We start from the raw sequence: 19,144 nt of genomic DNA on the forward strand, positions 1-19,144 counted from the left end.
AAAAATGTTGAAAATGTGGACATCAGAAGTTTCACTGTGAAAATCAATTTTTTTGTCCACATTTTCAAACTTCAAAACGGGTCAGTTTTGACCCGCAGGACGACACGAGGGTTAAACTTATTTTGAGTTTTCTTGTAAAATTCAACTCAAAACAAGATAATTTCAAGACTGTTTGACTTAACAAGATATTTAAGATGCATCGTCTTAAAACAAGTCCCTCCAACTGCTGAAATGTTTCTTCTAAGTGAATTTATCTTGGGTGGGATGAGACATTTTGACTAAAAATAAGACAAATTGACTTGGTAAGATTTTGAGTTTTTTCAGTGCATCTCCTGATTCGTGATACTATGACTTCTTCTCCTTCTTCCACTCCTGGTGACCTGAATAAACTAGCGATAGATTCATGGACTGAAACAGATTTTCAGATGACTGGTATCAGCAGGAACCATTTTAACACTTACAGTTAATATTTCCCTGCGCCCCCTCTGCCTCCTCCTTGTGGTCCACATGTGAACTGACTCCATCAGTTTGTCTAATGAGCTAACAAGCAGATGTGGTGTTTAGCTCTAAACTAACCAGTTGCTTCCTGTTTGCTTCGTAAACGTCCATCCGTTGATCCATCCATCCTCTGCTGCGGTGAATAGTTAGATCCTGTGTGACTGTAAACTGGGTTATTCCATGAAAAATCAGTTCTCCTACCTTGAATCTGATCTTTTTCTAGCTACGGTAACTTTAGTATATTTAATGAAACCATGCAAATGTTACCACCATACTATAAATGGGATTGTAACTCTGAAAATATTCATAGTATTAGAGTAAATGTTGGCATGGGAGAACTGTATTTCCAGATTTGTTTGATATTATATGGAATGACCACTAAGTGCTGGTGACACCACTGCTCTCAAACCATCAGCAGCCATCCATCGTTTTACTCCACAGTAGAAACTTTCACGTATTTCTAAGCTGCTAATAATTCTGAGAGCTGCGTTTGTACAATACAAACCTGGACATCCACACAGTAGGGGGCGCTGCTGCACAGAAAAAAAACAGTTTTACACCTGTTTTTAAATGCTGTTCCCAGTTTTATCACCACACAATAAAAGATCTACATCCAGAAGTCTGAGTTTTGGCTTCCATGAGTATGATAGTCATGTGTTGTAAGGTATTGAACATTATTAGAAGAATAATGTTAAGAAGTAAAACCTCCCAGAGCCACTAGTCACGAGTGCAAAACTAAATATATAAACAAAATAATCAATTTATTTATCTGCTTGAAACTAGGAGATATAAAAAACACATTTTTCGATGGAAAACAATACATTTAAAACCATTAATCATATAAATCAACCTTTTATTGTCATATGTTCAGAAAGAAAACTGATGTAAATTACATTTTTAGTGAAGAAGAAAATCCTTAGAGTTTTAAAATGTCTATTTGTACTTGAGTATAAATATAATGTAGGTGGATGTCATAAAAATCCACTAAAAAATACTGAAATACATGTTTTAAGAATTAGGGATAAAAGCAGTGTCATCAGCAAACAGTTTTATACAGAAACATTGCTAGAATTTTCACACAATGTTTTTAGAACATTGGGTTGTAAGTAGCCAGAAGACACTTGCGAACTAAATGAATAAACATAAATGATTTCATATATTTATCTACTTGAAACTAGAAGACATAAAACACACATTTGTCTCTGGACAACAATACAATTAAAACCATTTATTATATAAATCAACATTTTGTTGTCATATGTTCAGAAAGAAAACTGATGTAAATTACATTTTTAGTGAAGAAGAGAATATTTAGAGTTTTAAATTGCCTTAATTTGTACTTTAATATAAACATAATGCAAATGAATGTAATAAAAATCCACTGAAAAATGCTGAAATACATGTTTTAAGAAGTAGGGCTAAAAGCAGTGTCATCAGCAACCAAGTTTATACAGAAACATTACTAGAATTTTCTCAGAATGTTTTTAGAATGTTGGGTTTCAAGTAGCTAGTACCTGTGAGAGTTGTGTTTGTTTGAACAGACTCCACCCAGTAGGGGGCGCTGCTGCACTGACTGAACTTAAACGGCTCCGCCCACTAAAATTCACAGCAGTTTTACTGTTTCTGTCGATGGCAGATGGTAGAGTCCAGTGATGATCAGTAGAACATCTTTGACATTGACCACCACTAACTTTTTGTTCTCGTCTCCAGGATCCGGAGGGGAAACCGAAGAAGGCGAACATCCGAGACAACTGCGACGGGACTTACACGGTGTCCTACGTACCCGACATGGCCGGACGCTACACCATCACCATCAAATATGGCGGAGACGAGATCCCGTACTCTCCTTACCGCATCCACGCCCTGCCCACTGGAGACGCCAGCAAGTGTCTGGTCACAGGTGAGGCTCCGCCCATCGATTCTCTGTCCACCAATCAGACTTCACCTCCTGTTAGAGTCACTGATCGTGTTGTTGTTTTGTTGCAGTGTCGATCGGAGGACATGGACCTGGTGAGTGTTCAGTGGATCTTAAACTTTCCTTCAAGACTCTTCAAGAATCTTCTATACTAGATTAAAGCCACCGACTGGAGAATTAGCTCCACCTGCTGTTTGTCTGAGAACAAATGAGGAAAATATGAATGGAAACAGATGTTAATTCTCATTTTCTAAATTTTTTTGCCACATTTTTAGGGAATCCAGCTGGAATTTTGACAGCAGTGCACTGAACAGATGTTCTTATATAAACACAGCATGAATTTAAAGATGCTGAAGAGACATAAAGATGTTATAAAGATAGTCCTAAAAGTATCACATGGGTAAAACTTTGGATCCAGTTGTAAATTCATCAGAGTTAGCTAAAAAGCTGTTCCCATCAGTTGTCTTCCATCTGTTCCCTGAACAGACAAGACACCATAAAACCAGAAAATGAAGTTAGAAATTCAGTTGATTCTCCTTGATGATTGTCGTCGAGTCCTTAACCAGTTCAGAAACACGGCATCCATCTTGTCAGGTTCAGGTATCGGCCCAACCATCCAGATCGGAGAGGAGACTGTCATCACCGTGGATGCAAAGGCTGCTGGGAAAGGTAAAGTCACCTGTAAGGTGTCGACGCCGGACGGGGCAGAGCTGGATGTGGACGTGGTGGAGAACGCTGACGGAACCTTCGATATTTACTACACGGCTCCAGAACCCGGGAAGTACGTCATCACCATCCGGTTCGGAGGGGAAAACATCCCCAACAGCCCCTTCCACGTGGTGGTAAGTCACTGGATGGGTTGGTTCGGAAGTCTTGGTTGGATTAGTTTTGGTTGGGTTGGGCTGGAGTGCCTTAGGTTGAGTTAGGTTGTATAGGGTGGGTTTTGTTGGGTGGGACTGGTTGTGTTGGTTTGGTCATTTTGGTTAATTTTGATTGGTTTTGGGTGCATACAATAATTCAGGTAGGTTTGGTTGAATTGGTTTGGATTAGGTAGGTTGGCTGGGTACTTTGGTTAGCTTGAGTTGGTTGGGTAGGTTTTGGGAGGGTTGGGTTGGATTGAATTGGGATGATTGGTTTATTTGTGTTGGTTTGTTTGAGGTGGTTTAGGTTTTGTTTGGTTGGTCTTGGTTGGGTAGGTTGGCTCGGTTCGGCAGGTTTGGGATGGGTGCTTTAGTTTGGGTTGGTTGAGTAGGGTTCTGTAGGGGTGAGTTGGATTGAACTAGGATGGCTTAGGTTAGTTAGGTCTGGTTGGATTGGCTTAGATTAGGTAAGTTGGACAGGTTTGGTGGCTCTCAGTTGGATAGGCTGGCTCTGTTCAACAGGTTATGGATGGGTTTTTGGAGGGTTGGATTGGATTGAATTGGGATGGTTTAGGTTAGGTAGGTTTGGTTGGATTGGTTTTGATTAGGTAGGTTGGTTAGGTACTTTGGTTAGCTTGAGTTGGCTGGGTAGGTTTCAGGAGGGTTGACTTAGATTGAATTGGGTTGGTTGGTTTGTTTGGGTTGGCAGGTTTGGTTGGTCTTAGTTTGGTAGGTTGTCTGAGTTCAGGAGGTTTGAGGTAGGTTGATTGAGTATGTTTGCTTGTATGGTTGGTTGGGTTGATTTGGTTTGTTTTTGTTCTGTTTTATCTGGTCTGTCTGGTTTTGTTTGGTTTGAAGCTCAGTGGTTCCCGTCTTCACGTCTTTGTTATTTTTGTGTCAGGACTTTTTTATTCCTCTGGTTGTCTAAACTTCAGTAAACTCCTTGTTGGTGAACCTGAATTTAAGACGTCTGGTTGGGGACTCTGATACCGAGGAGTCGATCTATTACATTTCAGGGTTAAGATCCGATCAGGGAACCACTGGACCTTCAGACCAATAAAAGTTTAATAGTATTAACTCTACATGTTGTGTAGCTCAGTGTGTGTTTTATAACCAAACATTAGCACAAAAACACTGTCATGAAAAGCAGCTGTTACTGGGAAACAACAAACATTTAAATACTTGAAGTTAGTCTTCAGAATACTAAAAAACAGGATTTCTGTTAGCATCAAATGCTATTAATGTGTTCATTATCAATGAAGTGATTTAGGTTTTACATGGACTTCCTGCATAGTTTAAGGACTTTAATGGGAAAAACTGTTATTTTCTTTATTTTTATTTTCTTTATTTGCTCTGTATAAACCAAGTCAAATTTCTCGTGTGTACTCACTTGGAAATGAAGGCTTTCTGATTCTGATTCTGAAATTATTTATTTTATTATTATTCAATTTTTATTTTTGTTTTTTAATTTTCTTTTTGGTTTATTTCCTGTTTTTATTTTATTTTATATTTTTTATATATTTTATAATGTTGTTAGTTTTATTTTTACTATTTTGTATTATTTTGTTCTGTTTTCTTTATATTTGATATATTTCAGAATATTTGTTTTTATTCATTGTGTTTACATTTATTCTATTTTTATGTTTTTTTTAATTAATTTAAAATTTTTTACTTCATTTCAGTTTTTATTCATTTAAAAAATTAGAGAATTTATTTAATTTTTTTTAACATTTTGATGCTTTATTAATTTAATTTAGTGCTTTCCAATATCATTTCTAAATTTGTCCTTTGTTTTACTTTATTTTTCGTTGTCAGTCTAATTTTTGTTTTATTTATGTTTTTAGACATTGAAAGGGATTCTATTTTTTCTTTTTATTACTCAGAAATGATTTTCCCATTAAAACTCCTTAATCTGCAGTGATATTTTAAACCTCCTGAATAAACAGAATGTATGAGTGACGCTTTTCAATTTGGAACGTTATTTCTGTCTTCATTTAATTCTGAAAGGTCCAAAAGTTAAGTCCATCCGAGGTTCTAGCTGCTTGTTGTGTTTGTTTACTTGTTTGTTTGTTTGTTCCCTGCACCTTGTTCCCCGTCAGGCGAGTGAAAGCATCCCAATAATAGAGGAACCGTGTGACCAGCTTCAGTTACAGCAGAACTTCTTCTCCCCTCCATGGGTACCAGAGTTTATCACCTGATGTTTACCTGCTGCTTCTGACAGACTGTTTGTTTTCTAATCTTACAGACTGGTTTCTGTTTATTCAGACTGTTTTCTATTCTTGCACTGTAAAGAATAACTCATAAAGATGCCAGAAAAAACACTTTAAAAACAGTGGAACACCATGAGGTCCGAAAACTGTAAGAACTGTGAAAATAGAAGAAAATATCTGCTAAATAATCCTAATTTTAGCTGATCTAAATGCACTAAAACTGTCATTTTATGGTCACATATTTTCAACTACTCACAGTTAAAGTGTAAATTAGTACTTTTTTCTGTGATTTTATTAGATTTTATCTGTAATTAACCAAACTCCTTCCAAAAAGCTTAAAATTACAGTAAATTGGTGAAAAATATTCAGATTTGTGTTGTTTTTTTGCAGTGTTTCTTCTGTTCACATAAACTATCTTCTGTTTCTCTGCTGCTGTATTTTTCTGACTCACGCCGTCAATAATAACCCAGATTAATTTAATTAATTTATGGATTCTTCTCAGCATGAAGCTGCTCGTTTCATCTGCATGTTGGAGGTTCTGATCTAATCCAGTCTGATTTCTACCAGCTGATGTTTCAACATCTGGACAGGGACACTTTTTATTTTTTATTTCTTTACCAACATTTAATTTTATGATTTGGGTTTTTTTCATTCGTTATTTTTTCTATATTTTTATTTAATTTATGGTTTATTTTTTCGCTTTTTTCATTTATTTTTTTCATTATTTTATTGTTTTAAGTTAGTTTTATTTTGTTTCATTTATTTGTTATTTATTTTTAGATTTTTCATTTAGATTTTATTTTTTCTGATTTTATTTTATTTCCTTTTTTTATTTTATTATTAATTTTGTGTTGTTTCTTTTTATTTTTTGTTTTTTAATTTATTTTGATTTTTTGTTTTATTATTTCAATTTAGCTATTTTGCTATGCTTCCTATATAATTTTTTTTGTTTTTAATTTTTTATTTCATGTAGTTTTAATTTTTCGTTTACATTTTTTAAAATTTTATTATCTCAAATCAGATTTTTATTATTTATTTCTTATTTTATTCTGTTAATTTGGTAGTTTTTGTTATATGTCTTATTTTATTGCTATTTATTTTTATTATTTTTAATGTCTTTACCTTGTTATTTTAGTTTTTATTTTTATTATTTATTACATTTTTCATGTAGTTTTAATCTGTCATTTTAGTATGTAATTTTATTAATTTAAGTCAGATTGTTATTTATTTCTTATTTTATTAATTTGTTATTTTTATTATGTGTTCTATTTTATTGTTATTGTTAAAAATATTTTAAATATTTTTCTTTAATCAGTTATTTTAGTTTTTATGTTTAGAAAAATTTTTGTTCATCTTTTTTTATTTTTCTTGTTTGTTTTTTTATTTACTCTTTTCTTTTATAAGAACAGTCTGCTTCTATACCAGCTCAGCTCAGACAATAAAAACCACTGTTGGTTTAACTGGTTTCAGACCAGTAAGAGCTGACCTGGCCCTGTCAGCCTCCTCCCTCCTTCCTCTCTGGATGAATTCCCAGTTCTCCCAGTTTGCGTCACTAACCTCCTCCTGTGGTTCCGGTTCAGGCCACCGACGATCCGATCAGTCCGGTGGACGGTTTGGAGCCGATGCTGCGACCCTTCAGTCTGGTTATTCCGTTCACGGTGCAGAAAGGAGAGATCACAGGTAAGAAGAACACCTTTATGAGGAACGTTATTCCTGTTTTATTGAGATAAAGAACTCATGTAATGCAATAATGTGTGACTGTTGCATAAACAGCTGGAGCCGGGGAGAATTTCAGGTTTCATATTTATGTCCACAACATGAATTTTCTAGCAGTCAGACCTTTGTGGTCCCTCAGGTTTATCTCAGGGACCCATTAAAGGCCCTGAACCTCAGATTTGGAACCAGTGGAGCCTTTTAGTTTATTTATTCGGTGATGGTTTGAGTCTAAATGTGGAAAATAAAATATGACATGGAAAGATTTTCTGTAAAACAAAACCTCCAATGAGAGCCGCGATAGATTAAGCATCGTTTGTGTTTATTGTTTGTGTTTGATTGTGTTTTATTGTTTGTGTTTTAATGTTTGTGTTTAGTGTTTGTTTGAGTGTCTATTGTTTGTGTTTGTTGCTTGTGGTTATTGTTTGTTTTGTTGTTTTTGTTTGTGTTTATTGATTGTGTTTGTTTATTGTTTGTTTATTGTTTTTATAGTGTTTTATTGTTTGTGTTTTGTTTGTGTTTAATTGTTTGTGTTTGTTGTTTGCGTTTTATTGTTTGTGTTTAACTGTTTGTGTTTTATTGCTTGTGTGTATTTATTTTATTGCTTGTTTTGTTTGTTTATTTTTATTGTTTGTGTTTTGTTGTTTGTGTTTGTTAATTTTTATTGTTTGCTTTGTTTTGTTTATTGTCTGTTTTGTTTTTTGTGTTTATTATTTGTGTTATTGTTTGTGTTTGATTGTTTTGTTGTTTGTGATTTTTGTTTGTGTTTTGTTGTTTGTCTTTATTGTTGTGTTTTATTGTTTGTGTTTATTGTTTCTGTTTTGTCATTTGTATTTTAACATTTGTGTTTATTGTTTGTCCTCCAGGTGAAGTGCGAATGCCGTCCGGTCGAACAGGTCATCCTCACATCATCGACAACAAAGACGGAACCGTCACGGTGAAATATTCTCCAACTGAACGAGGTCTGCATGAGATGGACATCAAATATGACGGAAACCACATCCCAGGTAAACAAAAAACATCCAGGTAAACCTAAAGACATCCGAATAAACAACTACATCCCAGGTAAACAACCACATCCAGGTAAACCAACAGCTTGAGTTTGTGTTTTCTGAGGCGAACAGTGGAGTATCATCACCAAACAGTTGGACTTTAGGGTGAATCAGACTATTTTCTGACCTTAAAAATGTCCCGTTTATGTGGAATGTTTTACTTTTAATAAAGTCACATCACATTAAATTAGAGGTTCTTCTGTTTGTTGCAGGAAGTCCACTGCAGTTCTACGTTGATGCCATCAACAGCGGTCATGTGACGGCGTACGGACCTGGTCTGAGCCACGGAACCATGAACCGACCGGCGACGTTCACCATCGTCACTAAAGACGCTGGAGAAGGTATCAAACTGTCCACCTGTCCTGAATGTATAGACTGTCAATTAGAGGAGACTCAGTTTAATCCCACTGAATAAATGTTAGCCGATACAACCCTTTAGCTAAAACTAAACTTTTAATAGACTTTTCAAAGAATAAAATCTGACATTAGAAAATAAACGGATGTTTCGTAGTTATATTTGGTCCGTCTCCCTGCAGGCGGTTTGTCTCTGGCTGTCGAAGGTCCGTCCAAAGCAGAGATCAACTGTAAAGACAACAAAGATGGAACCTGTATGGTGTCCTACCTGCCCACTGCGCCTGGAGACTACAACATCATCGTCAAGTTCGATGACAAACACATCCCCGGCAGCCCGTTCACTGCCAAAATCACCGGTACGACGACTCGCAGCGCAAAGTTCTTTTCTCTAGAGCCTGACTTTGTTTATCCAGTTAGTTTTACTGAGAATTACAGGCTTCTGTTAATTTAGTCAGGTCTCACACATACATAACATGATGAAGATTATCTGCAGTTTATTAAACAGACATGTACTGAAAACTGAAAACTGTAAAAATGAAACTCATTTAATCGGTCAGTATTTGTCCTGATACCAAACTGGCCGATTTCAGCATCATTTCTTTAAACTCATGCCTGTAATACTCATTAAACATCTTTATTTTTTGTAAATGCTTCTCCAAAGTAACTTTATATGCATTACATTTATAGTACTTTATACAGATGATACTCTGTTTTGTCTTCACGTGACACCCCAAAATGCCAACTCGTTTTTAGTATTTTTTCTTCACTTAAATGTGGATAGTTTTTTTTATAACACAGCTTTGTTTTCAGTGCCTTTTACCAAATATTTGATTACACTCTGCCTAAAGTTAGTCAACTCATTTCTTTTAGCTATCCTGAAAATCTGAAATTTGTCTTTGATAGTCTCCAAATTCCATGTTTTTTTCTGTTTATTGCCAAAACAGCACTAAATTGCTTCTTTGTCATTATATTATTTGGTATTTGTATTATTCTTGAACAGCATCACATTTTTTTCCACTAAAAGACCAAAAGTTCAGCTGGTTCTTTCCTGTTTCGTCGTCATTGATCTCCAGGTGACGACTCCATGAGGACGTCGCAGCTCAACGTCGGCACGGCAACAGACGTGTCCTTAAAGATCATGGAAACGGACCTGAGCAGTCTGACGGCGACCATCAGAGCGCCGTCTGGAAACGAGGAACCCTGTCTGCTGAAGAGGCTTCCCAACAGACACATCGGTCGGTTTCACTTTCACTATCAGAGTCATACTTTGGTTGAGTTTGGACCAAATCAAACCTCCGTCCCAGGTTTTTCTGTTGCACCCATCAGGCAATTTTAGGCTTTCTATGTAGCAGCGGACATTATTCCATATTCCAATAGTAGTTGTTGGCAATTCTCACAGTGATTAAGACTCGGTTCCATCAGTCAATATGCAAGACAAATACTATCCTAGTAGACTCCATGTTTTGGGAATGTGAGCTCTTCTCGGAATCCATTAACCTTCACAGAAGTCTTTGTCATGGTGCCCATTGCTAGCTAAACTCAAACAATGCTCTCTGTTTAACAGGAACTTCCTCTGGTCTCTACAGTATTAAACAGGAAGAGGCTCAACTACGGTTGATCTACAAACAATACATTTTCTGACATGCACGACCTTCTTTTGTTCCTCATTGGTTAACATGTTTTTAATTGGTTAATTATTAGCAGTAATTAATTGAATAATCGTAGTTCTAACATCATTATTCCTTAGGCGATCCATAAAACAATCAGTCGATCGCTGAATGTTCTGCAGTGAAGTTAACTGACTAATAGTGATTTTATACGGACTGGAAAGGCAAAGTTCACACTGGAAAAAATGCCCCTCTCAAAACAAGACAAAAAAACTTATTTCAAGGAGCTTTTACCTTGAAATAAGTGAAAAAAATCTGCTAATAGAACAAGTGAAAAATGGCTTGGGAAGATTTCTTGAAATAAAATATATTTAGAATATTGAGATCTTGAAATTAGCTGGGAAAACGTATTTTAAGTTATATTTTACCAGGATTGTCAAGCTTAGCTGTCTTAAAATAAACCAGATATGCTTCAAAGAAATAGCAGTTTTTCACTCAAAAATAGATTTTTGATTTCATGTAACCTCCTATTTTGAGATTTATTAACCTCCTGTTGTCTTCATTTATGGGCACCAAAAAATATTGTTTCCTCATCTGAAAAAAGTCCCAAAAATCTGCAAAAAATTCTCCAAATTTCTGAAAATTAGCAAAACCTTCAGGAAGAAAATTCCAATAATTCCTTCAAAGTTTCCCTTAAAAGTTTTTTTTTTTTTTTTAAATCCCCCAAATTTGGCAAGAAAATTCTTGTAAATATTTTCAAAAAATGAGTAAAAATCTTCCAAAAAAATCTAAAATTATCTAAAGTGATTCCATATATATCAGTAAAACTTCTTATATTTTCTTTAAGAACATTCACATAAAAATCAACCAAAATCCAGTGAAATTCGCTGGATTTTGGTTGATTTTTTTGTGAATGTTCTTAAGAAACATTTTTAACATTTCTTTTTTTCACCAAAAATGTTCAAAGATTTCCCAAAAATGTTGAAAATGTGGACATCAGAAGTTTCACTGTGAAAATATATTTTTTCGCACATTTTCAAACTTTAAAACGGGTCAATTTTGACCCGCAGGACGACACGAGGGTTAAACTTATTTTGAGTTTTCTTGTAAAATTCAACAAGATTGTTTGACTTAACAAGATATTTAAGATGCATTGTCTTAAAACAAGTCCCTCCATCTGCTGAAATGTTTCTTGTTTAGTGATTTTATCCATAATCAAGTGGGATGAGACATTTAGACTAAAAATAAGACAAATAGACTTGGTAAGATTTTGAGTTTTTGCAGTGCAGGACTTGGATCTGATTTGGGATTCGTTTTTGTGTCTTCTTTTTCTTGTTTTGTCCCTTATTTTTCTTGTTTTACGTCTCATTTTTCTTGTTTTGTGTCAAATTTTTCTTGTTTTGTGCTTTTTCTTCTTTTACATCTAATTTTTCTTGCTTTGTGTGTCATTTTTCTTGTTTTACGTCTCATTTTTCTTTTGTGTCTCGTGTTTCTTATTTTACATCTCATTTATCTTGTTTTGTGCCTTGTTTTTCTGGTTTTATGTCTCATTTATCTTGTTTTACATCTAATTTTTCTTGTTTTGTCTCTTGCTTGGATGGGAAACCTTTGACTAAACTCTCCAGACAATCCAAAATTAGGCGCTAAAATATGTTCTACTTTTCTGGTCATGTGTCTACAGGAATCTCCTTCACGCCAAAGGAAGTGGGCGAACACGTGGTCAGTGTGATGAAGAACGGCAAACACGTGACCAACAGTCCGTTTAAGATCATGGTGGGCCAGTCGGAGATCGGAGACGCCAGCAAGGTGAAGGTTTACGGCCAGGGCCTGGTGGAAGGACACACCTTCGAGGTGGCCGAGTTCATCGTGGACACCAGGAACGCCGGTGAGGATTCAGACCTCTGTCACACCTGTAACCTGATGGATGTTTAGTCTTCTAACCGTTTATATGTGTCCGTTAGGTTACGGAGGTCTGGGTCTGTCCATCGAGGGTCCCAGTAAAGTGGACATTAACTGTGAGGACGTGGAGGAGGGGACGTGTAAAGTCACCTACTGTCCAACCGAACCTGGAAACTACATCATCAACATCAAGTTCGCCGATCAACACGTTCCAGGTACGAACAGCAGTGATTCCAGGATTTATGTCAGAAAACCGACATACGATGTATATTTAGTCGAGATTAGAGATAAATTTGGAACTAATGATCTCGAGTTTGAATCCGTTTTTCTTGTTATACATCTCCTTTATCTTGTTTTTTGCCTTCTTTTTCTTGTTTCACATCTCGTTTTTATTATTTTGTGTCTCATTTTTTTGTTTTACATCTCATTTTTCTTGTTTAGTGTCTTGATTTTCTTGTTTTGTCTCATTTATCTTGTTTTTCTGGTTTTACATCTCATTTTTCTTGTTTTATGTCTCATGTTTCTTATTTAGTGTGTCGTTTTTTCTTGTAATAAGTCAAATCTCATTATAGTTATTTTCTGTAAATTTTCCTCATGGATCATCATATCAAACATGATGCTTTCAAGGACTGTTGGAACATGTACAAATTTTATAATTCTTTTTGTTTTTACAGTCTCTGGCTGATGAATTGTGTGATTTTGGTGATTTTTGACCCGTGACTTAAAGCAGAAAGCCTCACTGTCGTGTTTCTGGCTGTTGGACTCGTTTGTTCTTTTTTTCCAGTTTTCTGGTTAAATTTCATGATTTTTGTTCATTAACAGGAAGCCCGTTCACGGTGAAGGTGTTTGGTGAAGGCCGGATGAAAGAGAGCATCACCAGGAAGCGTCAGGCTCCGTCCATCGCCACCATCGGTAGCACCTGCGACCTCAGCCTCAAAATCCCAGGTGAGCTGTGACATCACTTCCTCCTCCACCCGTCTCTCTTGTCCTCCCTGCTTCCTCCTCTTCACCTCCTCTTCCTCCTCCTCCTCTTGCTTCTCCTCCGGTCATAGGGAACTGGTTTCAGATGGTTTCGGCTCAGGAGCGTCTGACCCGGACCTTCACCCGAAGCAGCCACACCTACACCCGAACCGAGCGGACCGAGATCAGCAAGACCCGGGCCGGAGAGACCAAGAGGGAGGTCCGGGTGGAGGAGAGCACTCAGGTCGGAGGAGATCCGTTCAGGGATGTCTTCGGAGACTTCCTGGGTCGGGAGAGTCTGAGCGGGTTCAGCGGGATGCCGGCCGGCAGCCGACCGCCGCTGCAGGACGGTGTGTTGGAGTGGAATCCTAACGAGTTAACCAGACTGGAACACTGCAAAAACTCAACATCTTACCAAGTCTATTTGTCTTATTTTTAGTCTAAATGTCTCATCCCACTTGATTAAAGATGAATGCACTTAACAAGAAACCTTTCACCAAAATGGAAGGACTTGTTTTAGGACAATGCATCTTAAATATCTTGTCAAGTCAAACAATCTTGTTGAATTTTACAAGAAAACTCTAACCAAGTTTAACCCTCGTGTCGTCCTGCGGGTCAAAATTGACCCGTTTTAAAGTTTGAAAATGTGGGAAAAAAAATATATTTTCACAGCAAAACTTCTGATGTCCACATTTTCAACATTTTTGGGAAATCTTTGAACATTTTTTGGTGAAAAAAAGAAATGTTAAAAATGTTTCTTAAGAACATTCACAAAAAAAATCAACCAAAATCCAGCAAATTTCACTGGATTTTGGTTGATTTTTATTTGAATGTTCTTAAAGAAAATATTGGAAGTTTTACTGATATATATGGAATCACTTTAGATATTTTTAGGATTTTTTTGGGAAGATTTTTACTCATTTTTTGAAAATATTTACAAGAATTTTCTTGCCAAATTTGGGGGATTTCTTTAAAATAAAACTTTTAAAGGAAACTTTAAAGGAATTATTGGAATTTTCTTCCTGAAAGTTTTGCAAATTTTCAGAAGTTTGGGGGATTTTTTTTCTGAATTTTTGGATTTTTTTCAGACAAGGAAACAATATTTTTTGGTGCCTGTAAATGAGGACAACAGGAGGGTTAATACATCTCAAATTAGGAGATTACATGAAAGCAAAAATCTATTTTTGAGTGAAAAACTGCTTTTTTTTTTTTTTTTTTTTTTTAGCATGTCTGGTTTATTTTAAGACACCTAAGCTTGACAATCCCGGTAAAATATAACTTAAAATAAGTTTTCCCACCTAATTTTAAGGTCTCAAGATTCTAAATATCATATTTTATTTCAACAAATCTTACCAAGCCATTTTTCACTTGTTCTATTAGCAGATTTTTCCACTTATCTCAAGGTAAAAGTTCGTTGAAATAAGTTTTTTTTCTTGTTTTGAGAGGGGCATTTTTTCCAGTGAAGAGTCTGGACTTGTTCTTCTTCATTAACCCTGGAGCTATCTACCACCTGCTAAGTCACTCATTTCCTTCAGTGAAGCTCTAACCTCCCTGCTGTCACTCAACACAAAATGTCACAAATTATCACATTTTCATCTGTAGGAACATTATGGTGGGAGATGTAATTCACAGTTTGACCTGAGGGAGGTAGTGTTGTGTTATTGTTCCAACCAGGTTTTTTTTAATGAGTCGGTTCAGACAGAATTCAGGAAATGTGTCGCTCAACTGTCTCAGTTTCTGCTCAAATTTTGCTTATCTGTTTGTTTATTCGACCCAAAGCTAAGTTCTGTAAAATATTTTGGCTGAATTTTGAGAATTTTTTGTTTTCAGAACTCAAATTTTTTGTATTTTAGCCCCCCACCAAACAGACAGAATAGCTTCCAGGAGATCATGATGATTGAAAGGATCCAACAGAGGGCAGATTTTTAATTCCCGGACCTTGAAAATGGAAACAGTGCAAAATTTTCAGTCAACGGTGGTGGGATGGATCCATATCTCTACTAAAATCCAGTCTTTGGTCGACATTTCACCAACTTTTGAGGCTCTAACATCAGTAGAATCTGATGTGTTGGACGTTGGTGTTCATAGAGGTCTAGATGTTGGTGTTCATAGAGGTCTAGATGTTGGTGTTCATAGAGGTCTAGATGTTGGTGTTCATAGAGGTCTAGATGTTGGTGTCCACAGAGGTCTAGATGTTGGTGTCCTTAGAGGTCTAGATGTTGCTGTCCATAGAGGTCTAGATGTTGGTGTCCATAGAGGTCTAGATGTTGGTGTCCTTAGAGGTCTAGATGTTGGTGTCCATAGAGGTCTAGATGTTGGTGTCCATAGAGGTCTAGATGTTGGTGTCCTTAGAGGTCTAGATGTTGGTGTTCATAGAGGTCTAGATGTTGGTGTTGGACGTGGAGAGTTACAAATTGCTTTTATGTCTTCTACTATAAGATGTGAGAGGAACACAGTGTGGTCATGACTGGTAACAAATAATTGTGGTCTATAAAGGACATAAAGAGAAGACTTTTTCCATCTTCATAAAGGGTTGTTTACTTGCTATTAATTAATTCAGAGTAAAATTTAGAACAAATTTCAAAAGTTGAGTTCGATAATAATCAGGCACTTTAAGTTCTAATATTTGTACAAACAGTAAAATAAAAAGAAGAGGACCTTGAATTGATCCCTGAGGAACTCCAAACCTTATTGTTTCCCTCGTCTTCCTCCTCCCAGGTGAGGCAGGTAACCAGGAGATGATGGCTCAGGTGACGAGTCCTGGAGGGAAGACGGAGGACGCAGAGATCATCAAAGGGGAGGACAGCACCTACAGCGTCAGGTTCATCCCTCAGGAGATGGGACCTCACACCGTCAACGTTAAGTATCGGGGCCAACATGTCCCTGGTTCCCCCTTCCAGTTCACTGTGGGGCCGCTGGGCGAAGGAGGAGCCCACAAGGTACGAGCCGGAGGAACCGGACTGGACCGGGGAGTGGCGGGAATCCCAGGTGGGCTGAAGAGTTTGGATTTGTCCTCCTCGTCTTCATCATTTCTGCTTTTAGCTTGTTTTCCATCCTCTAATTTCTTTGTACTTTCTTCCTCATTATCTTTTGGTAAAAATGTTCAGTTTCATTCAGATGTCCGCCTTTTGGTTTCTCTTCAAGTTGTGCACTCTGTTCTTTGTTGCGTCCTCATATGCCCTAAAACAGATTTTTTTCAGTAGAACTCATTAGCACCCCCTACGTCTCAGTCTGATAGTCAGCGAAGTTCAAACTTTGGTCAAAGACGCCACCAGGACAGCTGTGAGGTGGTGTATTAGGACTGTGTACCAAATTACATTTCCAAAGTACAATTGGGACAGACTACTTCATCATAATAGTGCACCTTAAAATTTACCATCACAGTCACCTGTTTGTCAGCTGTTGATGGTTTAAGCTTGTTTCTACTCGTGTGCAACATTTGTGATGTTACTGCACTGAGGATTGTGGGAAAGAATACTTCAGAATCCAACCAGATGTAGTCGGACATCCGGGTATGTACATTTGATGTACTGCATATTAGAACAAATTAAAATTTTATTGTGTACTATATCGTGAGGACATTGGATTGCAGCCAAAGTCTTGGTTGAGTTTTCTTGCAGGCGGCCTCTAGTGTTCATTGGAGGAACTGCAGCTGTGCAGGTTCACTATGATAAACCTGACTGTTGTCTTCAGCTGAGTTCAGTATCTGGACCAGAGAAGCCGGAGCTGGAGGTTTGTCCATCGCCGTGGAGGGACCCAGCAAGGCCGAGATCACCTTCGAGGACCGGAAGGACGGATCCTGTGGAGCCTCCTACGTGGTTCAGGAACCCGGTAAGACTCCAACACAGATGAGGTTTTTGACTTATCTGTTTTAACCATGATCAACATTACCAGGACTAGTTAGGGGATGAAATATCTCCTTAAATTCTGGTCATTTAATTCCAGGATCCGTCTGTAGTAGGCGAGTAAGTAAACATCCAAAGATCTGCTTCAGAAGCTGCCCGAGAACCAGTTTGTTTTTAGTTTTCTTTAGTTTTACAATGATCACGAGAGTTCTGCTGGTGAACTGTGGAATACAGCAATGATATATAAAGTTTTAACATTTTATGACTTCTGTTTGTTCTGTCCAGGTGATTATGAAGTTTCCATTAAATTCAACGATGAACACATCCCAGACTCGCCCTTCATCGTTCCTGTTGCCACTCTGTCGGACGACGCTCGCCGCCTCACCATCACCAGCCTGCAGGTGAGAAAACATCACTTAAAGCTGCTTTAAATCAGTATAAATCAGCTGAATCTTCACATAATAAACCCTCTGATGTGTTGGTGCTATATTAAAAGTGACAGATTTATTCAGGTTATTTACTAGGTTATAAATTTATTAATGTGGCTGGAAGAAGCTGAACATCAGAGAGTAAATCAGATAGATAATTCCTGTATTTGTATTTTTTCTCCTCCTGGTTCTTCTTCAGGAAATGGGTCTGAAAGTGGGTCAGGAAGCTTCTTTTGCTGTTCAGCTAAACGGCGCCAGAGGGCTGATCGACGCTAAGATCCACACACCGTCTGGAGCCATAGAGGAGTGTTATATCACCGAGCTGGACAGCGGTAAGAACCAACAACCATCATTACAGACTGGGTTTGTAAAAGAGTCTTTGGAGTTCCACAAGGTTCAAGTCTGGGCCCACTGATTTTTAGTTTTTCATGTTTACACCATGTTATCTACAACCATAATAACTAATGGGGTAGTTGTTAGCTATTAAAATTAAATTCCAACTATTAAATTCATTATTGATTAATTGGTTTGAGTAATTAAAACAATACTTAAATATTAATATTTCTGTGTTCTTTCCTCTTCTATGGTGGTAAACTCAGTATCTTTGGACTGTCAACATGTCATACAGCCCTAGTGTTAGTGTATTTTATTTTTGTGCTGTTGTTGTTGAGTCTGTAAATTTTTTTTGTAACTTTATAATTCGGTCTTTTCATGGCCAGGTCTCTGTTGAAAGTTAAATGTAATCCTTATGGGTTTCCCTGGCTTAATAAAGGTTCAGTAAATACATTTACAGCAGTAATAATCATTAGTGGTAGCCCTGGTGTTATCATCAATAAATAGTGTTATTAATATTTGCCGCTATGCAGACAACACCCTACTTTACATAGCTGTAGATCCTATGATTGGAAAGTCATCATTTTTAATATTAATTTTTTGGAAATTTGTGGGAAAAAATGCAAATTTACAATTCACACTAAAACACCCCTCATACCAGAACCACAATATCTATCAAAACAGTCCCAGTGGGATTTTATTTGCATGTCATTCAGCGTTAGGTTTGGCGTGTTTTATTTCCATCTCATGTCTGTTGTTGTGAATTTCACCTTTTTTGTCTAACTTTATGACAGCGTTCCTTCCTAGAAGAAATTTAAATCTCAAGAGTTTCTCTGGTTAGCTAAATAAAATTGAGAGTGAAAATTATCATTCATTGCAGCTCTGGTGTTATCATCTTTAAATAACTTATTATTATTCAGATATATGTAGACGACGCCATGCTTTACATAAATGTATTCTGATAATCTGAATCCTCTTTAGAGCCTTGAAAACTGAAGCTGTCATCTGAAGGTGACCCAGAATTGAAATCAACTAATTTACAAGAAAAGAATAAACATATTCTAACTAAAAAAAACAAACAAGGAAACTTTGACAAGAGCACAATTTTCAGCACAACACAGTGAAGGCGAGAAATCTGCCTGAAAACTCTAAAAAGTTCTAAAACTTAATACATGCTTTGACCTGTAGTTAGAACTTTCTGAGGAACGTGCAGAACCTGTTGAAGTCACTGTTGAAGGTAAAGACAGAACATGAATGTGGATCCTTGTGTTTCTACAGATCAGCATGCTATCAGGTTCATCCCACGGGAAAACGGGATTCACTCGATAGACGTTCGTTTCAACGGCAGCCACGTTCCTGGCAGCCCCTTCAAGATCCGAGTGGGAGAACCGGGTCAGGTCGGAGATCCAGGGATGGTGTCTGCCTTTGGACCGGGCCTGGAGGGAGGAACCACAGGTATCAACAAACCTT

General features: G+C 37.0%; 1 protein-coding gene across 7 annotated transcripts in view; it reads left to right on the forward strand.

Moving 5' to 3' along the window:
- The window catches only part of LOC111585313 (filamin-C-like), a 71,631-nt gene that overhangs the window by 47,376 nt on the left and 5,111 nt on the right, over window positions 1-19,144 (forward strand). For 3 of the 7 annotated variants that reach the window (XR_008600217.1, XM_055006592.1, XM_055006596.1), the window contains 18 exons: window positions 2,209-2,398; window positions 2,485-2,508; window positions 3,008-3,255; window positions 5,373-5,450; window positions 7,064-7,163; window positions 8,063-8,203; window positions 8,461-8,589; window positions 8,785-8,958; window positions 9,676-9,837; window positions 11,891-12,094; window positions 12,171-12,323; window positions 12,931-13,053; window positions 13,161-13,418; window positions 15,787-16,056; window positions 16,762-16,899; window positions 17,199-17,314; window positions 17,541-17,673; window positions 18,953-19,129. Coding sequence is in view for 6 of the 7 variants with exons in the window: in XM_055006592.1 (XP_054862567.1) it covers window positions 2,209-2,398; window positions 2,485-2,508; window positions 3,008-3,255; window positions 5,373-5,450; window positions 7,064-7,163; window positions 8,063-8,203; window positions 8,461-8,589; window positions 8,785-8,958; window positions 9,676-9,837; window positions 11,891-12,094; window positions 12,171-12,323; window positions 12,931-13,053; window positions 13,161-13,418; window positions 15,787-16,056; window positions 16,762-16,899; window positions 17,199-17,314; window positions 17,541-17,673; window positions 18,953-19,129 (2,818 nt within the window). In the remaining variant the exon portion in view is untranslated. The remainder of the gene's footprint in view (window positions 1-2,208; window positions 2,399-2,484; window positions 2,509-3,007; window positions 3,256-5,372; window positions 5,451-7,063; window positions 7,164-8,062; window positions 8,204-8,460; window positions 8,590-8,784; window positions 8,959-9,675; window positions 9,838-11,890; window positions 12,095-12,170; window positions 12,324-12,930; window positions 13,054-13,160; window positions 13,419-15,786; window positions 16,057-16,761; window positions 16,900-17,198; window positions 17,315-17,540; window positions 17,674-18,952; window positions 19,130-19,144) is intronic. The other 4 variants (XM_055006595.1, XM_055006597.1, XM_055006593.1 and 1 more) reach the window with 3 other exon arrangements.

The sequence above is a fragment of the Amphiprion ocellaris genome, chromosome 21 (genome assembly GCF_022539595.1).
Source record: "Amphiprion ocellaris isolate individual 3 ecotype Okinawa chromosome 21, ASM2253959v1, whole genome shotgun sequence".
NCBI classification, from domain to species: Eukaryota; Metazoa; Chordata; class Actinopteri; family Pomacentridae; genus Amphiprion; species Amphiprion ocellaris.